We start from the raw sequence: 18,448 nt of genomic DNA, 5'->3' as shown, positions 1-18,448 counted from the left end.
CCTGCTGGCTGCCCAGTTCCCACCCACCTTAGGACAGCAGCCCCGGGTGAGGCCCTCAGCTCCCCAGGGTGGCAGAAGGAGGGCACGACCCAGGGACGTGGGGACGAACAGCGAGTCCCCAGCAGGCCACCCAGACGTGATCTTCCATGTGATCTGGGGGTGGCGGCAGGACTCCATGGGCAGGTATGGGAGGCTGTGCACTGGCCCAGCTCCGTCCAGGCTCCCCAGGCACCCTGTCAGCCCCTACTCCTCTTCTGGGAGCCCCCGCTCATCTCCCCTCTCCTGGCCAGGCCCCACGACCCCATCACTCCTATAGTGTCATCTGGGCTGAGCCCCTGGGGTGCACCCCTCCGGCCCTCCCAGCCCCCCAGGACAGGGACGTGGAGGCCCAGCCTGACCCATGGTGAGGGGGCATGGGCTCCGAGCCTTGCTGCCCGCAGCCCCTACCTGCCTCTTAGCACCACGGGCAGGATCAGGAGGTCCCAGCAGCAGGAGAGCGAGACCGTGGGGGCAGGCAGGTTGGAGCATCCTGTGCGCTGGCCCCTCCCATCCCTATGTCCCACCCTGGCCTCAGCCTCGGAACCTCTCGAGGCCGCCCCGCACACACCCAGCCTTAGGCTCTCCTGCCCCGAGCAGGTTTGGTAGTGGGCACCAGCTGTCTGTAGGGCCCCTCCCTTCCGCCCTTTCCACCCCGAGCCATGCCACAGCAGGACATGCAGGGGCCGCCCCAGGACGCCACCATGCTCTGAGGCCCAGCAGCGGGAGAAGGCATGGGTGCCTCCTTAAGAGGGGTGTGTAAGGAGGGAGGCTGGATTGGGGGTACCCAGGTGGGAGGGCAGAGCCAGGGGTTGGCAGGGCTGGGGGGAGGCAAGGCAGGCACTTTCCCAGGGCGTCCTTGAGGCTCACAGCCCTTCAGAGACACCCCCAGATGCAAGTTCAGGGGCTGGGCACCGACAGCGTGTGAGGAACAGACTGCCAGGCTGGGAAGGACTGCCGTGCCTGGGAGGGCCTTCACGGATGAGTAGGAGTTTGCCCGGGTTGTCGGCCCTGGGAGCTGAGAGCCAGGATCTCAGCAGAGTGTGGTGGGGCAGCTGGAGGGAGGGAGAGGCCTTGAAGGCCAGCTGATATCCCAGCCACTCTGCAGGATGCCCTGGGGCTGCTCTCTCCAAGGTAGCAAGGGGGCACCCTGGCTGGCCAAGGCTGGAGGGTGTTGGGTGCTGTCTCTGGAGGGCAACGTCCAGGCCCCTCGGGTAAGCCAGGGGCATCTTAGAGTCTGAAATCCAGTCCCCGCCTGCCTCGCTGGGGAGACAGGCCCAGACCATCTGCCTGGGCACCAGCTCAGCTGGACCCTCCCCATCAGCACATGTGCTGGGGGCCACGCTGAGGCTCCCCCTTGGTTTGCAGAGCCTGCTGTGGGTGGGCGACGGCTTTGGGGCAGCTGTTCCTCTATCCCCGTTCCTCTCAAGGGCTGGGAGCCCCGTCAGCAGGGAGGGTTAGGCCTGCAGGCCCACCTCTGAGACCACCCTCAGCCAGCACGGTTGTGACCCTGCTCCCTGCCAGGCCTGAGAGAGGCCCTCCCACTGTCACCTGGCTCCCCACCCTGGGAGGGCACCCCACAGAGATGGGGCAGTTCAGCCAGGGTGCCCGAGCCTCTGGAGCTGCTGGGGGCTCAGCGCTGGGTGGGGCCTCAGGGTAAGCAGGGAAACCAGGCCCGGAGGGGCCAGCTGCCTGGCCAGGGTGGCCAGCCATCTCCCAGAGGAGGAAGGAGGACAGGGCGAAACCCGAGTGAGGCTGGGGATGGGGTGTGGGAGCCTGGGGATCCCAGGGCCTGTCTCTGTGGCACAGACGTGGGGCCAGGCAGGTGTAGAGACCACACTTTCTTTTATTGTGACGGCGATTGGGGCAGCAGACGGTGTCAGGGAAGGGCGGAGGGCAGCGCGGCAGCCCCCAGGACCCTGGGAGCCAGGACAGGACCTCACCACAGGCAGCACAACCTCACCACGGGCACACACAGCTGTTGCGCTGAGAAGCAGGTGCGGGGGCAGCGGGAGCCTGGCAGCAGGGAGGGCATGGGGGGCACCCGGGACCCAGTCCCTCACCAGGACCTGAGCTCCAGGACAGTGCAGGCCCAGGGGAGGTTGGGAAGGGCCCTCGGGGGTGCCCTGCACCTAGCCAATGGCACTCAGCGCATGGGCCAGGGTGTCCAGCTCATCCTGGACACCCTCCAGGGAGCGCCGCACAGCCTGGGGGCTGTCCAGCACATCGATGGCCAGGGTGTATGGGTCGAACTTCACGGAGAAGGGGCGCTGGATGCGTGAGGCATAGCTCCTGGGGAGGAGAGTGGCAGAGCCCTCGTCAACTGGCGGGCAGAGTCTGCAGCCTCCAGGAGAGGGGAAGCCGGGGCCGCGCTTCCACCTTCACGGTGGCTCAGAGCTCCTAGGGCTTTTCTGAGCCACCTGGTCTCAGGCAGGACACTGAGGCCTCTTCCAGGACTGGGTGAGGGGGTTCATGGGGGAGATAGGCTAGGCGCCTTTTCCACTAGAGACTCTGCCGGGCGTCCCATCCCTCTCTGCACCTCCACTGGGCCTCCTCCTCCAGGAAGCCTTCCTTGACCATATCCCTAAGCCTGTGGGTGGAATTCAGCACCCGCACCCACTGGAAACATAGCCCCTGGTCTCAGTTTCCCCAGTGCACTACAGGAAGCTGGAGGGAAAATGACGAGACCTTTTATGAGGATGAGGCTAGTGGGCTTTGCTCCCCTCTCCTGACACTCTGGTCATTGCACCAAAGGCCCCCAGCCCTGGGGACCCCACTCCCGCCATGCCCCCCACCCTGACTCTGTCTATCCCCTCTGACTTCTCCCCATCTCAGGGCAGGGGTTGGGACAGGTTCCACAGGACCTCCTCACAAAACTCAGGCTCTGCCAGCACCTCCAACACCAGCCTTGACCTGGCCACCCAGCAGCCCCCAGTCCTATAGGTCTGCCCCTCCCCAGACGCTGGGGTCCTTCTCACGGACGGGGTCCCTGCTGTGTGGGGGCTGCTGCAACCGGGGGTCGGTGTTCTTATCTGTGACCTGGGCTCACAGGCCCAGCCCTGCTCAAGGCCAGAAGGAAGCCTGGCTGGCCCAGTTTGGGGGCACCGTTGGGGGCTTGCCCTAGGAGCCTAGCCCACCTGAGCTTGTCCTTGGCATCGCTGAAGCTCTCAGACACAAAGTAGACTGACTGGTACGTCTGGTCTTGGTAGGGCTGCACGGCCGCTGCTTCAGGGTCGAAGGCTCGAATCTCGGGCTCCTCAGACAGGCAGTGCTGGCAGGAGGCCAATGGCATCACTGACTCCACTGCACCCAGGTCCCGGAGGGAACCAGGGTACCACAACCTGACGCTGGGTGGGTTCCTGGGGCAGAATCGCCGCCACCGCTCCCGCCGGGCCTCCCGAGGCCTGGGATAGTGTGGGGTGAGGACTGGGTAGAGACAAGCCTTCTCCCAAACACAGCCTGAGTCCTGGAGACTCAGGCCTCAGTTTCCTCCCGCTGGGAGCCTGTCCTCTCCCCGCACTGTCCCCCAGCCCTGTCCCTCTGCTGGGGGCTGCAGCAAGGAGAGGGTCTTACCAGGAGCTCCCCATAGGAGGACAGCAGCCCGGCGCCATAGGCCTTCACCTCCCCGTTCTGTTTGCACAGCCCAAACTCCACGGTGAACCAGTACAGCTGTGGGAAAGGCAGGCAGCATCAGCCCTGAGACAGCTGCCGCCACCTGGCAGCCCCTGGTCACCTGTGACCAGGGCACCACCCCCAGGGAGGCCAGGCCAGGCCGCAGGCGAGCCAGGGTGAGGGTCACGATTCCTGGGTGGAAGCAGAGGCCTCAGCCTGGATGGCAGGAGGGCGAAGCCTGGATTCGGACCCCCAAGCCCACACCCCGGGCCCTGCATGGAGGGGTCAACCCACCGTGGACAGCTTCTCAATTTCCTCATCCGAAGCCCCCAGGGATGCCAGGCCGATGTCCTGTGGAGTGGGGAGGAGGATAAAAGGTGGGGAGAGGCAGCCCTGAGAGGTGCTCGAGGTGGGGGCGCCGGGGGTGTCCGCAGCCCCTCCAGGGATCTCCGGGACACTTCCCGCGCGGCAGAGACCTTCCCTGGCGACCTCCACTGGATCCGCACCTCCACTGGGCCTCCTCCTCCAGGCAGCCCTCCTTGACCATATCCCTAAGCCCGAGGGCGCCATTCCCAGGTAGCCGGCAGGTGGCAGCACAGGCCGCGGGAGGCTCCGCTCCAGCCCCGCCCTCTGCCGCGCGACCCTCGGGGCGCTGAGCCCCCATGGCGGGGCCCAGGAGCAGGCCGCACACTTCACCCACCCGCACGTCGACCCCCGCCCCCGGCGCCTGGCCAGCCCCTGGGCGACCCGACTCGCTCGAGGCCGCGGCGTACCTGGGAGAACTGCGCGAAGGTGCGGTCGGCCAGCATGGGCACGTGCCCCAGCAGCTCGTGGCAGCAGTCCCTGCGCGTGGGAGGGAGAGGGGGGCTGAGCGGCCGCGCGCCGCACCCCCCACCCTCGGGCTGGCGGCCAGGGCGCGCACTCACGGCTCAGGGGAGTGCATGGGCGAGGACGCGTGCCGGATGTACTGGGTGCACTGGAACACGCGGAAGGCCAGGCTGGCCAGGAAGTCCCGGGCGGACAGCAGGCCAGCCACAGGCCGCAGCTGGAAGCCCGTGCGCTCTGCAAGGGGCCACTCAGGTCACTGCCAAGCCAGGACGGGCTGGAACCGCGCTGGGCTGGGGCGCGTGGCTGACCGTCCCCGGCCCCCCACCCCGGTCCGCGCCCCTCCCGTCTGGGCCCACCCTTCAGGAAGCGGGAGACATCCTCCAGCTGGGGGATGCTGTCTTCCCGGTAGCCGCTGAAGCGCTCCAGCAGAGCAAAGGCCTCCAGGTGCTCCCCGCAGGCGTGCGTGGCGTAGAGGCCCTTCAGCGTGGTGTAGACCTCCTTCCTGCGGGCAGCGGGGCTCAGGGCCCTCCAAGCCCACCCCAGTGCCGGAACCTCCCTCCCTGAAGCCCCTCCTGAGCTGTGGGTGCTTCTGCCTGCCTGAACCCCTCCCAACGCGCGCCGCTTGGGGACCTGTGAAGACCCAGGCCCCTGGGAAGGGCTTTTGCCGGTGGCTTTGGGGAATCCCAGGGGGTAGGGGACGGTGAGGGGTGGTCCCTCAGCATACTGGGGATGGCCCGACAGGATGGGTAGCCTCTTCCTCCCAACCCAACATTCTGATCCCTGGAGGTCCCTCTTCTTCCTGGCCTTAGTCTCTCCTGCTGTGCCGAGGTCCCTGGAGGCGGCCCTCACACACCAGGATTCCAGGAGGCACCCCCGGGGCTCCTCCCCAGTCCCTCGCCAGCTAGCTGCACGGGGTCTCACCAGGTGGCAATCTCCTCCGCGGTGTACTCCACACGGGGAATCGGGTCGCCGCTGGGGAGGGGGTCAGTGGTCAGCAGGTCCCCTCGGGGAGTGGGAAGGGCAGGAGGGAGGGAGGGAGCCTCTCTGGGCACAGGTCCACACCTGCCTTGTGCAGGGAGGCCTTTGGGTTGGAGGATGGACAGGAGGGTGCACCCTGGCTGACTGTGCCGTGAGCCAGCTGTGCGGCCTCGGCTTGTTGCTCTAGCCCCCCCGGGCCTCAGTTTCCCCCCGGGATTTGGGGACATGGAAAGCCCTGGAGCAGAGCTGGCAGGAGGCAATGATGCTGTGACAAGATGGGTCCTCCCCTTTGTCCTTCCCTCCCACCCCCCAGGTCCAGCGTGAGCCTGCAGGACGGAGTCTGGGTCCCGAGCGCAGGGGCCCCTCACTGCCTGTACTGGAAGGCGATCTCAGCAATCAGCTTCCTGCGCTGGCGGTACACCTGGTCCGAGAAGCCCTGAGGGCAGAGGGGTGCACGGGTCAGGAGGCCGTGCTCGGGTTGGGGGCACAGGCCACGGGGGCTCCCGAAGCCGACAGACTCCTGTCCAGGGTTGGGATAAGGGTAGGGGATGTGATCAGGGGCAGGAGGCCTGAGTGGGGGGCACACCACTCACCGGGTGGTCCAAGTCCAGGTCAGGGTCAAACTTGGTGACCAGGTGATGACATTTGTCCAGCTCTGACACTTTTCTTGGGAACCAGGGGACTTTATGGGGGATGGAGGAAGAGGTCTTGGTGAGCTTGGAGGCATGGGGCCGCGTCACCCACCTTGAAGCAGCCTCCCCTACAAGACTTCCACCGGGGAGAGGCAGCAGGGGCTGTGATAGCTGCGGGGGGATTCTCGAGGTGGCCCCAGGCCCAGACACGGATGTGTAGCAAAACAGGAGGCAAAGTGGAGCCCACAGAGAGGGAACCAGTCCACCACCACGTGGTCACTGTAGGGTCCCCCTGCAGGAGCCCCTGCACCCCAGCGTCTCAAGGTCATTTGGTGGCACTCAAGGACAGGAAACTGCCTCACCCTTGGGCTCCGCGGGGCTGCGCACGTCCTCTGACACCTGGCGCACACCACTGAGCAGGGCGGCCAGGTCCCCTCGGGGCACCTCGAGGCGCACAAAGTACTCCAGGTGGGGGCCCCCGGCTCGCAGCCTCTGGGTGGGCCGGGTCTCTAGGTGGTGGATTTTGGCTTCAAACGTCTTAGGGAGCAAAAGCAGGAAGAGAGAGAGAAGAAGAAAGAGACAGAGATGGAGAGAGGGTGAGGAGGAGGGGAGGAGGAGGCACATCTGGCCGGCTGGCCAGGCCCTGCCCTTGACTTTTATTCTAGCAGCACACAGATCCCGTTCTTCCAGGCTCAGGTCAGCTGTCGGCCACCAGATCAGGGTTTGCCACTGGCAAATTGGGTTTTGTGTCATGCACCTAACCGGGATTTGTCACCGCTTGAGGCTTGACCTGCTTCTGGGCAGCTCTGTGTGTTCCAAGGCCGTGCCACACTGTCCAGCTCCTCAGCCACTGGTCAGAAGGTGCCCCCAAGCCTGGTGGCCTCATCCAGGTTTGTAGGATGGGCCCTGAGTCTCAATGGCCCCTGAGCATCCAGGACATTGGCCGGAAGGGTCCGCTCCAGCCCCACCTCCGTTGCCCAGCAACAAGGGCGATGGGTTGCAGTGGCCCTCGGGCTCTGCGGAGCTGGGCCGGGGGAGTCTGCCTTTAATGTCATGTGGGAGCTTCTTCCGGGAGCTGGGTCACCTGCCCCCCCTGGGCACAGTGGGGCCCAAGTGACTAATGCAATCAGTGATCACCTCAGCCACTGTGCTGGGCGGGAGGGAGAGGGCACACCGTCCTACCCCTGCCTCCCGTGCTGCCCTGCTGGGAGCCCCCCATGTGTGAAATGGTGGATGAGGGGGATCCAGGGGATGGGCAAGGCGGGAGGCACAGTGGAGGCTCGGTGGCTTCAGCCCTAGGGCTGGGCTCAGGATCCCTCACAAACACGGGGGTGTAGCTAGATGCCGTGGGGGCTGAGCCGAGGCCTGAGACTCCCCCGCTGCATCCTGTGCCGGCCTCAGGGGCCTGGGCAACTGCACCTCTGCTATAGAGGGGCCAGGAACTCACCCCACACAGCCCCGCCCGCAGGTGAACTTGCCCCAGGGACACGAAGGCCACTGGCTCACCTCAAATACCTTCACAGCTCGGGACAGCGCTGAGGGCTTGGTGGCCCTCGGGGAGAAGAGCAGGTTTAGCACGGCCTTCCCCTCCTTTTCCTCAAAGGCCACGGCCTCCAGGGGGTCCCCGGGCTCCGAGGGGGCCGCAGCAGCTGCTGCTGCCACCGCCGCCTCCCGCTCCTTGCGGGCGTCCTCGATGAGGCTCTGCCGTCGCCCAATGAACCGCGGGGACTGTGGGGACAGGGGGCACCCATGCCTCCTCCACCTGCTGAGACCCGGGGACCCCCACCCAGAGCTGATCCCACAGTTGGGTGGTGCTGATGGCACACAGGCCGGGCATGAGAGCACATTGTTGAGCGCCTACTGTGTGCCTGCTGGGGCAGACACTAGCCGAGGTGCCTGCAGGCACTGCACACCCTTCCCGATGGGGGCAGCCCAGCCAGAAGCAGTGGGGGCGGGGGGAGGAGTAGGGGCTGGGAGGGTGCTCGCCTGCTTCTCGCTCTGTGGGGAACAGACAGACAGAGACGCTGTGTCACCCATCCCCAGGCCAGGCGCTAACTGGATTAGTGATGGGAAGAGGGCAATGTCTTGGACGATGGCATTGGCTGCCGGGGAGGGAACGGCAGCTCAGGAAGGAGCTGCCCCCACAGGGCCCCAGTGAACAAACCCCCTACCCTCCTGCCTCCCGCACAGGGGCCCTTTCTCACAGCCCATCAGGACGCCTGTCCTTGGGCCCTGCCCCTCTGCGCCACCCCCCAGGCGCCTGCTCCTGGCTGCCTTGTCATCCCTCTGCCCTTTGTCATAGCTCTGGGTGCAGGTGTCTCTCGCTGGGCTCAGCACCTCCAACCCCTCGATCCCAGAGCTGTCCCAGGCCTGGACAGAGGGGGACTTGGCAGACACCGGGGGCTCATCTCTTGGAGCTGAACTCCCAAGAAGGCTCTGGGCCCCTTGTAAGGGAAGAATCAGCTTCACCCTGGTCTTCCAGGGTCATGGAACACGAAGGGGAGCAGCAGAAGCCCCTCCTGGAGTTGCCTCTTACCCTTGGGGCGGGGGTGTAGGATGCAGCTAGGGCTGCAGTTCCAGGCCACAGAGAGCCCGTGAGGCTGGGCCTGGGTCCCCCTGGGGAGGGCCTGGTGGGGAGCCTGGTGGGGGAGGGCGGGGGAGGGCACCCCGCGTCCCTGAGAAGGTACCTGGAAATGACACTGCTACAACTCACACCACGTTTCAATCGAGGTCCATAAATAAAAATCCCTTTTAAATGTGCCAGGGACACCATGGTTCTGTGTGCCCATGGAGGCACTGAAAACCCTTCCTGCAGGCTGAGAAGCTCCCGATGATCCAGCCTGGCCGGCACAGCCCCCTGTACACAGGGCTTCCAAGTACGGGTCACAGGGAACACAGACTCCATGCGAATGAATGAATGAGGGAAATAAGGGAGGAACAGCCCAATGGGAATCGCCCCAGAGCCCAGATACTCTTTGACTCTGGACTTGCCCCCTATTTGCCCAGGACCCCCCACCATGAACTGCTGCTAGAGCCCGGGAAGGGCCTTGCGGCTGCCTCCCGGAGCAGGCAGGCTGGTTGGGGTGCTGACCAGGGCAGCTGGGGCAGAGGGAGGCAGGGGCAGGTGGGAGTAGGGTGGGGGCTGTGTGCAGCAGCCAGGGACCTCTGGCCATGTGGGATTTTTTGGATGGATTTGTTTCCACGTTCCCATCATTAAGATTCAAGATGAAAGAAGACACAGGGACCCACACAACTCCCGAGGGAGGTCGGCCTAAGAGGGGCACACACAGGGACAGGCATCACCTTACCCTCCCCCAACAGGGACTCAAACACCAGGCACAGGGGATGCCGCCGTGCCCAGGACTCCACACCCACACCGGGTCCCGGGGGTCTGCATGGACCCTGAGCCTGGGATTGCCGGCCAGGCTGGGGAGTAGCAGAGGCAGCTGGTACCAGCCCTGGGCTCCCGTCCACTGCAGCCACCGGGCACCTACCTGCCCTCTTACCATGATGGCCTCTGCCTGCTTGGCATCCAGCTCAGACACAGCCCTGCGGAAGCCCTTGGCCTGTGGTGTGGTGGCGTCGGGGGTGGGCATGGCTCAGCGTGGAGGTCCGGGCTCCGTCTCCACAGCCCTGGCCCAGCAGCCTCTTATAAGCTGAGCTGACGTCAAAGCCCCTCTGGGTCCCCCACCTTCCCCTCCTTACGTCCCCCACCCCTGCCTGCTGTGCCTGATGGAGGCGGGGGTGAGTGAGGAGGGAGGGAGGGAGGCGCAGGAGAAAGGGCTCGTCCGTGGAATCTAATTGCCTTCACTCCCCAGCCCTGTCTGAATCATCCTCAGCCTGCGGGCTTGCGGGGACCAGGGGCTCGTGCTCTGCGGGGGGCTGAGACAGCCAGGGTCCCCTTGGCCCCACACCCCTCAAGGGAGCACACAGGGAGGGGCTCTCTGGCAACCCAGGGGCATACTTTCAATGAACACCAGACCCTCGTGGCAGACGGACCCAGAAAGCCCCAAGATGGGGAATCCAGCCTCCAGCCCTGGACGTCAGGAGGCAATTTGTTTGCTTCTCCCGAAGACTCCAGGCCGTGTGTCTTGTCGATGTGTTTCCTAGGAGTGCCATCTGCCCGCAGCCCCCAGGCCCTGCAGGTGTGGTCATTGCAGAGGCTCCCCAGGTTCGCCCCGTGGGGTCCAGAATGTCCCAGGAGGGCCCACCCGTCCAGTGTGGAGGACCCTGGGAGGCTGCAGAAGACATCCCCAAGGAGATGCCATGCGTTTCCAAATGACTCCCACCTCCTGCATTGCAGCCCCCACCAGGGTGGCCAGGGCCAGGATGGCATGCCAGGGACGGCTTCCACCCCCCCCCCCAGCCCCTCTGTGGCCCACTGCTAGCCTCCTGGCTTCCCTCGGAGGTCCTGTGGCCCCTTCTTTGAAGAGCACGCATGTCCCTCAGTGCTGAGGGCCCTGATGCCCTTTGCCTTGGAGAGACCTTTGCAGTTTCTCCTCTACCCCACCGGGCCTGAGGGCGAGGGTGATTCTGGGGTGACCTGAGAACTCCCTTGAGGACAACCCCAGCCTAGAGCCTCCCCCGAGTTCCGTGTCCACCCCACAGTCCTCAGGCACCCACACCCCGCCCATGCCCACTGGCACCTCCTGCTCCCAGCCGCTGCCCCGATCCAGGGAGTGATGCCCTGCCCAGGGTGGTTCCTGGTCGAAGGGGAGGCCTCCTCATCCCTCTGGGGTCAGCAGAGATGGCCAGAGCCCACCTTGACAACGGTGGACTGTAGAGAGGGAAGGACGTGGCCCCAGAGTGCATGGCCCGAGGCTGAACACTGCTACCGCTGTCCCTGCTGGAGGGGAACCGCTGCCGACAGGCATGGGGCTTCCTGTGTCTGCTGGGCTTTCTGGTGTTGGCAGCCCAAGGTGGCACGCTGGGCCCAGCAGTAAGCAGAAGCCCTGGACGCTCCCTGACTTCTTGAAGGCGTCCCCTGGCTGGTCACTGTGGCACCAGAGCTGGCATCTCTCAGGGCTCACTCTGCTCCTATCAGCTGTGGGACGACCCCTGTCCCCATTCTCTCTTCAGTGATAGCCCCTGGGACCTTTCCTAAAACTGCTTCAGCCATGGCATCCCTGTTCCACACCCCTCGGCGGCTCCTCGCTGTCCTCTGCAGGCTGAGTGCTCAGTCAGAGCAAAGGGGAGACGCCCCCGACCCTTCCCACTTCCTGCCCCAGAAGGATTTGGGGCTCCGTGATCCCCAGTTCACAGTGTCATTCCTCAGCCACCTCTTATCCAGGTGAGCTCCTGCGCATCCCACAAAACCCACCTCGGTCGCTGCTCACTCTGCAAGTCCTGCCCTTTCTTGCCATAATATTAATGTCCCCTCCCTTGTACTCCTCTGGAACCTCCCTGGGGGCAGGGAAGCCCACCGCTTAGCCCCTGCTGTCTCCCAGCACCCAGTGCAGACCCTGTCCTCCCTCGGAGATGCTGTGCCCCTCCACGGCGTTCCCCAAAGGCCTCCACCTCTAGGTCCTGGCCCACAGTAGGTCTGGGTGCCTGCTCAAAAGGGCATTGGAGGGATTTGCCTGAAGACCCAACCTCTGGCCTCACCCTGCCGCCTGTGAGCTTCTGTCACCCGGGGCTGAGGCCCACACACTTGAGTCCCTGATGCTGGCTCCAGGTGGCCCAGCCTCGATGCCCAGCGTCCAGGACTGCTGAAGCTCTTCATGGCTCCCCCCAAGTCCCTTCAAGGTACATGGAAGAGGCTCATTTGCCTGCCCCAGGGTCGACGACTGGGGATCCCTCGGTGAGGCAGCGCCAGGCCCCTGAGCGCCCCGCCCCGGCTCTGCCCAGGGTGGCCTGAGTGCTCAGGTGTCCAGGCCAGGAGAGACATGCCTGACGAACACCACGCCTGAGGCTCGTGGCCAACACTGCCGGATGTGGATTTAACCTTTCAGCAAATGTCTTCCACTGATACAAATATTGCTTTTTAATTCGGTTTCCTGCCTGGACCAGTTGTGCTTTCATGGAAGCCCGATGGGAACGAAGCTTTCTAGACTCTTCCTTGAGGCCAGGCTCTCCGGAGGCAGGAGCTCAGGCCAGGTGCTGAGGCCAGGGAGGCCCCTGGACCCCTGAGGAGGCGAGTGCTGCCCTCAGGCCCCTGCACCTGCCCTGCCTCCAGCCTCCCGCCCCAGTCAGGCAGCCCTGCCCGTCCATTCCTAGGAAGCCTGTCCCACACACCAGCCCCTCAGGGCCAGGGAACCACGCTGCACCCCAGATCCAAGGCCCCCGTGGGCACGGAGGTGCCCCTGACTCCAGTCCTGGCCCTGGTCCCGCCCTCCTTTGTGCCGTGCCCCTCCCCCATCCCAGATAGTGAGGGTACCCATGGAGGCCCCGAAAGTCCACCCTGGCCAGCCTCCCCTCTCCCAGCCCAAGGCTACCTCTCCAGTCTGGACCACCCAGGATTGAGCCTTGACCTGCGTCACCCACCTGACTCTGACCCTCTCCAGAGATGTCCACAAAGACCAGGAAGGCTCCACTCCAGCGCCCACGGGAAGAGGCCCCTCCACGCTAGGCACAGGTCTGGAGGGAGCACACGGCTGCCCCTTGCCTTGGCAGAGCTCAGTGCTGGGTCAGCCTGCAGCATCCACCTTCGGGCAGCTGAGGTGTTCACAGATCCATTCTGCAGATGCGAGGACTGAGGTTCTGAGGTGCGACCTCTCAGGGGTCACACAGTGAGTCTCCAGCCCAGATTTTCCAACTCCCAAGACACTGGTCTTTCCTTTTTTTTTTTTTTTTTTGAAACGGAGTCTCACTCTGTCACCCAGGCTGGACTGGTGCGATCTCGGCTCACTGCAAGCTCTGCCTCCCTGGTTCACGCCATTCTCCTGCCTCAGCCTCCCGAGTAGCTGGGACTGCAGGCGTCCGCCACCTCACCCAGCTAATTTTTTGTGTTTTTAGTGGAGACGGGGTTTCACCGTGTTAGCCAGGATGGTCTCGATCTCCTGACCTCATGATCCGCCCGCCTCAGCCTCCCAAAGTGCTGGGATTACAGGCGTGAGCCACCGCGCCCGGCCTGACACTGGTCTTTCAAAGATCTGGTGGCACCATCCCCTGGTGCTGCGGGGCTCAGGACCCCAGACCACAGGGGACAAATCAGACAGGCTGCTGTGACCAGCATCCCATCTACAGAGACCCCAGAGGGAAGGGCAGAGCTGGGACAGGGTTCTCTGGAGGCTGAGGTCACACCCCAAGAGACCCCTGGGACCAGCACAGTGGCCCCTGGGAAGGAGAGGGGCTGGGGCAGAGTCCCACTGGGGTGGGCTGTGAGGGAGAGGCCAGGAGTGAGGGCCGACCCAGGCCAGATCAGAGACAAAACAGGTGACTAGGGGAGTGGGGGCCCCGCGGGGGTCTGAGCAGCCCTTGCTGTCCCCTCCATTGCGACAGCCTCCACCTTCCTGCATGGAGCCCTCTGGGGTCCCCTCCATACCCCACCACCCTCTGCCACTTCCTCCTGCCATCCCTGTGGTTATGGCCCCTGCCACCATGGCTGTAAGGAGCGCTGAGCCAGCTCCATCACCAGAGCGCTCAACAGCCTCTCAGCACCGAGGCTTAATCACCCAGATTAACCACCCGGCAGGTCTGTGCCCTGGCACTGGTGTCCACTCCCCGCATGGGGCAGGGGCAGAGCATTGGCTTCAACCCGGCTGTGAGGCTGCTCCGCCCACAGGGAGAGTCTCTGAGGCCACCAGACCTGATCCCCAGCACCAGCCTTGCCCACCATGGGGCCTTCCCAAATCCAGGCCTGCTGGAGGAGCCCAGCCATGTACGTGCTGGGGAGGGGCCGAGGAGGTGTTCTGGGCCCCCTAGCTGACAGGCATCGCCCTGTGGCTCTGCAGCGTCCAGACATGGCCTGGCTGTGGTGTGCTCAGGTGGCCCTGTGATCTTTGAGAGCCAGCATTGTGTCCTCTTGCGAGTGCCTGGGTAAATGCAGGCATCTGTGTGAGGCACACACACATGCACACAGACAACTCTCAATGCACGTGTGGGCACCCATGACACATGTACACCCCATAGGTACAAGCACCATCCACACACTATACATGCAAGCACACTCATACATAACACATGCATGCACACACGGATGCATATGACACATGCATGCACTATATGTACAAGTACACTCACAAGACAGATGTACACACCACACATACAAGTGCACTCACGTACACAGTAAACATACAATGCACTCATAATGACCCACGGACACACCATAAGCACACACACAGATGCAAGTGCACTACACAGGGAAGCACACTCGTATATGACACACTACACACAACACATACAAGTGCACTCATACGTGACACACGCACACACCACACACACACACACACCACACATGCACATTCATGATGCATGTACACATCACATACAAGCACACACTACATGTGTGCATGCATACATGACACACATACCACACATGAGCACACACTACACGTGTGCACTCATACATGACATGGGCACACCACACATGCAACACACACTACACATATGCACTCACATGTGACATATGTCCACACCACACACTATGCATGTGCACTCATACATGACACATACACATCACATGCATACACACAGGTGGTACAAGTGCACACATGTACATGCACACACATGCTGGAGCACACCCTGCCCCTCTGCCCATGTCTACCCCACAGTTCTCTTTACGGTCCAGGGTTCCCAGGGTCCCCAGAGATGCCCCCTCTAGAGCCTGGGTCCCAGGGACACAGGCCTGCACCCTCCTAGACCCCCACTCACATTTGGGAGACATTGGGGGACCTCCTGAGGATTTGGGGTGTCATGCCACACTGGGCTGTCCCTCAGTTCCCATTGTCCCAAGAAGGCAGGGGACAGTGAGGCCTGCATCCTCCCCTCATGACATCTTGCCCTGGCCTTTCTGTGCCGTGTAAGGAAGCAGCTCCCCTCCGTTTCCCAAGCTGGAGGAACCAAGACGCCCCGACACAGGACAGAATCCGCCGTCCCTGTCAGACCCAAATGCCAGAGCAATTAGCCTTAACGAGGCCATCGGATGGAGCCCCGCAGCAGGGCGGGCGGAGCGCATGGACGAAGCGGCCCCGGAGCAGCCGCCCTGCCGGTCGATCGGATGCACTTAGGGATAATTGGGTGTTTGGAAGTCAGGCCCAGAGCGAGGCCGGCAGAGCAGGCACTGCACCTCCTTCAGGCTCTGAGCCCGTGGGCTGCCTCTCCTCCTCCACACCCTGGACAGTCAGCCAGGCCCTCCCTGTCCCCCACAGATGGCTCCTGCCCCCCATCTGCTCCTGCTGCGGCCCGCCTGGGGTTCCGCTTTCCCTTCCTCACCAAATCCTGCCAGGCCCTCAGGCCCAGGCTGCCCTCCTCCTCCAGGCAGTCCCCCAGTGGCCTCCTCTCTGAGCCCCTCCAGTCTGGACAGCCAGTTCTGTCCTTCCATCCTTGTTGCCCGTAGGGACTGCCTCAGTGTTGAGACCCACCATGTAGGGGGCCGAAAAGAGGGTCCTGACTCAGCCCCTGGGGCCCTGGACTCAGTTTTACCATCCACACAGTGGGGACATCAGGGATTGGCGGTTGCAGGCCCCTGTGGGAGGAGGGGTCAGTCTTGAGCCCCTTGTGCCCATGGGACCCCCAAAGGCCAAGCTCCCAGTGCCCCTCACTGCTCACCTGGCTCCAGGAGCTCCATGCCAGACTCAGGTTGGCTCAGGCTTGGGGCTGGAGGGGGAGGAGAACGGTTCCACCCATACCTGGCTGGCCCACATCACCTGGAAGCCCACCCCGGGACAAGAGGCTTCAGGCGTGTGGAGATGCTGGGATCGCTGAGAGCACCCTGGTTGTGTGCGCAGCCAGGCTTGGGAACCCATGCATCGGAGCTTGGCCTGGAGTTTTGGCTGGTCTGTGTCTGTGTGGGAGACAGAGTGTGCATTCAAGGGTGTGTGTGTGCGCGTGTGCATGTGTGCGTGCGTGTGTGTGTGTGTGCACGTGCGTGTGCGTGTGTGTGTGTGTGCGTGTGCGTGTGTGTGTGTGTGCGTGTGTGTGTGCGTGTGTGTGTGTGTGCGTGTGCGTGTGTGTGCGCGTGTGTGTGTGTGTGCATGCTTGTGCCAGGGAACATGTGTGGGAATGCTTCCCCGTGTGTGAAAGTGTCTGCGTGCACACGTGTGTACATGCTTCTAAAATTATTCATGTGAGTGTATGATTTGATGTCCACATGCATGCACGTGTGCACTTGTGTAAGTGTGTGTGTGTCCTACGCATGCATGTGCACGTGTGCCTATAGTAGGGGCTTAGAAGGACTGACCAGCCATGGATATGGAATAAACAGGGTGACCCCGGCTCCCGTGTCCCTCCGGACTCTCACACAACGTCATGGCTGAGGCCTCTATTGGCCCTGGGTTCCCGCCAGGGCTCTTGCTTTCTTGCAGACCCCCCTGAGCACCCGGCCTCACCCCCATGCTGGTGACTCAATCAGACCTCTGGTCCCCACACCCTGCCCCCTCCCCCTGGTTCTTGACAGCCTCTGACAAATTAGTGGAGTGAAAGGCAGTAAGAGCAACATTCAGTTCTCGTTAGTCACTCACAGAGGCAGCAGCTGTGCTTTGACAGAAAATCACATCTAATTGCAAGGCCGCGGCCCGCCCTGGTCCCCCAGCAGTGCCAGTGTCACAGGCTTGGGTGCTAGTCATCTGGCCTGTGGCAGGGAGAAGATGTGGTCCGACTGCTGCTCTGAGCTGAGGCAGGTCCACACCCAGGGCTCATATGCTTCATCCCATCTGTGCTGTGACGCCCCTTCCCAGCCACAGGTGTAGACTTGGAGGCCCCGCCTGGGGAGATCAGCCCTGGCTGTGGCCTGCATGGCCCTGGGCTGCATTCACAGGGGACCTGGGCAGGCAGCTGCATGCGTGGAGGATGGTGGGAGGCACCGGGGCATTTGCCCACAAGATACAGACTCTGGGAGGGGAGCCGGTGACCTCAATGCCACCTCTCCCAAGGGCAATCAGAGGAAGGAGGACATACAGGGCCCGAGGAGAGGGGCCTTCGAGGTAGCCACATACAGACATGAAGGAGAGGCCGCACACCGGGTCAGAGCCGGGGAAACAGAACATGGGTGCGGAGGACGCCTTGCGTCTCCTAGGACCCATCTGGGCAGCCACTCTAGGCTCCTCTGCTTGGCCCCACGGCCTCGCCAGGGCCTTCCGTGGCCCCCACCCCTCTTGGCCGGCTGTCCACGCAGCCTCCTGCACCCTCCGCCCTGGGGGCAGCTGGGCTTGGATTTAGGAGCATCCTGGGACAGAAGGGACCCCCTGTGTGTCTCATGTCCCTGAATCCTGTCCTTCCCTCCTGCACCTGCCTGGCTTTGGGGGCCTGCATGGAGCTCACCTGCTGCTGCCCGTGCTCCTGAGGGCGGGGAGGGAGGAGCAGCCCAGGCCTCCGGTTCTTGTTTCAGGTGAGGCTCGGACACGGCTGCTGAGGTCCCCGGTTGGCCCCACGCTGACACTTTACGGACAACACGGCAGAGACCCCCACCACCTGGGAGAATGCAAAGGTCCCACCGCGGCGAGATCAGTCTCCAGGGGGCTCGGTAACGCTTCCGTGGGCAACTCGACCGTAAACATCCTTATTTTCCCTCCACCCATGCTCGGGAGAAATGTTTTGCTCTCTTGGGCTCTGGAAGCCCCGAGCCGATGGGCAGAGCTGGAGGGAAGCCCGCAGGTGGCCTGCTCAGGAACGGCCCGCTCAGGCAGTGGCTGCGGCTGCTGTGACCGCCTCGCCCAGGGGCTGGTCCCCGAACCCTAAGTTCCCCGAACCGACACCACCACATCCCCGTGACCGGGTGGCCCCCTCACTTGAGGACTCACTGGGCCTGCAGTGGGGCAGCTTTCTCTGCCCCCACCCATGGGCTGCTGGTTTGGGCCTGGAAGTGTGTTCACCCCACTCTGGCCAAGCTCAGTCTCCCACTCCCCTCAGCTGCCACCCCACGGGAACCAGCCCGGGCCGGGGCCGAAAGAGGAGCCCCCGGCCCCAGCGAGACCCTCTGAGCCCCTCCCCAGGTGCCCTGGGCTGGCCCAGCCCAGGTCCTGAGCAGGAGCAGAAAGGAGGAGGTGGGCACATTCGCTTCAGGTGCCTCTGTTAATCCCGGGGCTCGGAGGAGCCCCCACCCCCAGCTGACATTTCCAGGCTGCTGCGTGCCGCTGCCCTAGCCGCCGTGATATTTAGACAGGGCTTGTTTGCCGTGTGATTACTCTGGGGCCTGGGATGAACTCTACCAACACCTGAGCTTGTCTCTACCAACACCTCAGCTTTTCTCCGAAGCTTGTTTTTAA

At 63.6% G+C, this 18,448-nt stretch overlaps 1 protein-coding gene across 1 annotated transcript; it reads right to left on the bottom strand.

Annotated features, from left to right (window-relative positions):
- Positions 1-1,864: 1,864 nt before the first annotated feature.
- On the bottom strand, positions 1,865-9,739 carry TH (tyrosine hydroxylase). The gene is made up of 14 exons (XM_021925398.2): positions 9,577-9,739; positions 8,623-8,702; positions 7,593-7,814; positions 6,449-6,623; positions 6,048-6,136; positions 5,823-5,890; positions 5,398-5,448; positions 4,833-4,978; positions 4,575-4,710; positions 4,422-4,491; positions 3,943-3,999; positions 3,610-3,705; positions 3,174-3,307; positions 1,865-2,328 (listed from the first exon to the last, which is right to left on the bottom strand). Exons 1-14 carry the CDS (start codon positions 9,680-9,682, stop codon positions 2,169-2,171), a joined length of 1,590 nt encoding a protein of 529 aa, XP_021781090.2. The 5' UTR covers positions 9,683-9,739; the 3' UTR covers positions 1,865-2,168.
- Between the last annotated feature and the right edge of the window lie 8,709 nt (positions 9,740-18,448).

The sequence above is a fragment of the Papio anubis genome, chromosome 12 (assembly GCF_008728515.1).
Source record: "Papio anubis isolate 15944 chromosome 12, Panubis1.0, whole genome shotgun sequence".
In the NCBI taxonomy this organism is placed as follows: Eukaryota; Metazoa; Chordata; class Mammalia; order Primates; family Cercopithecidae; genus Papio; species Papio anubis.
This window is presented reverse-complemented; position numbering and strand designations above follow the sequence as displayed.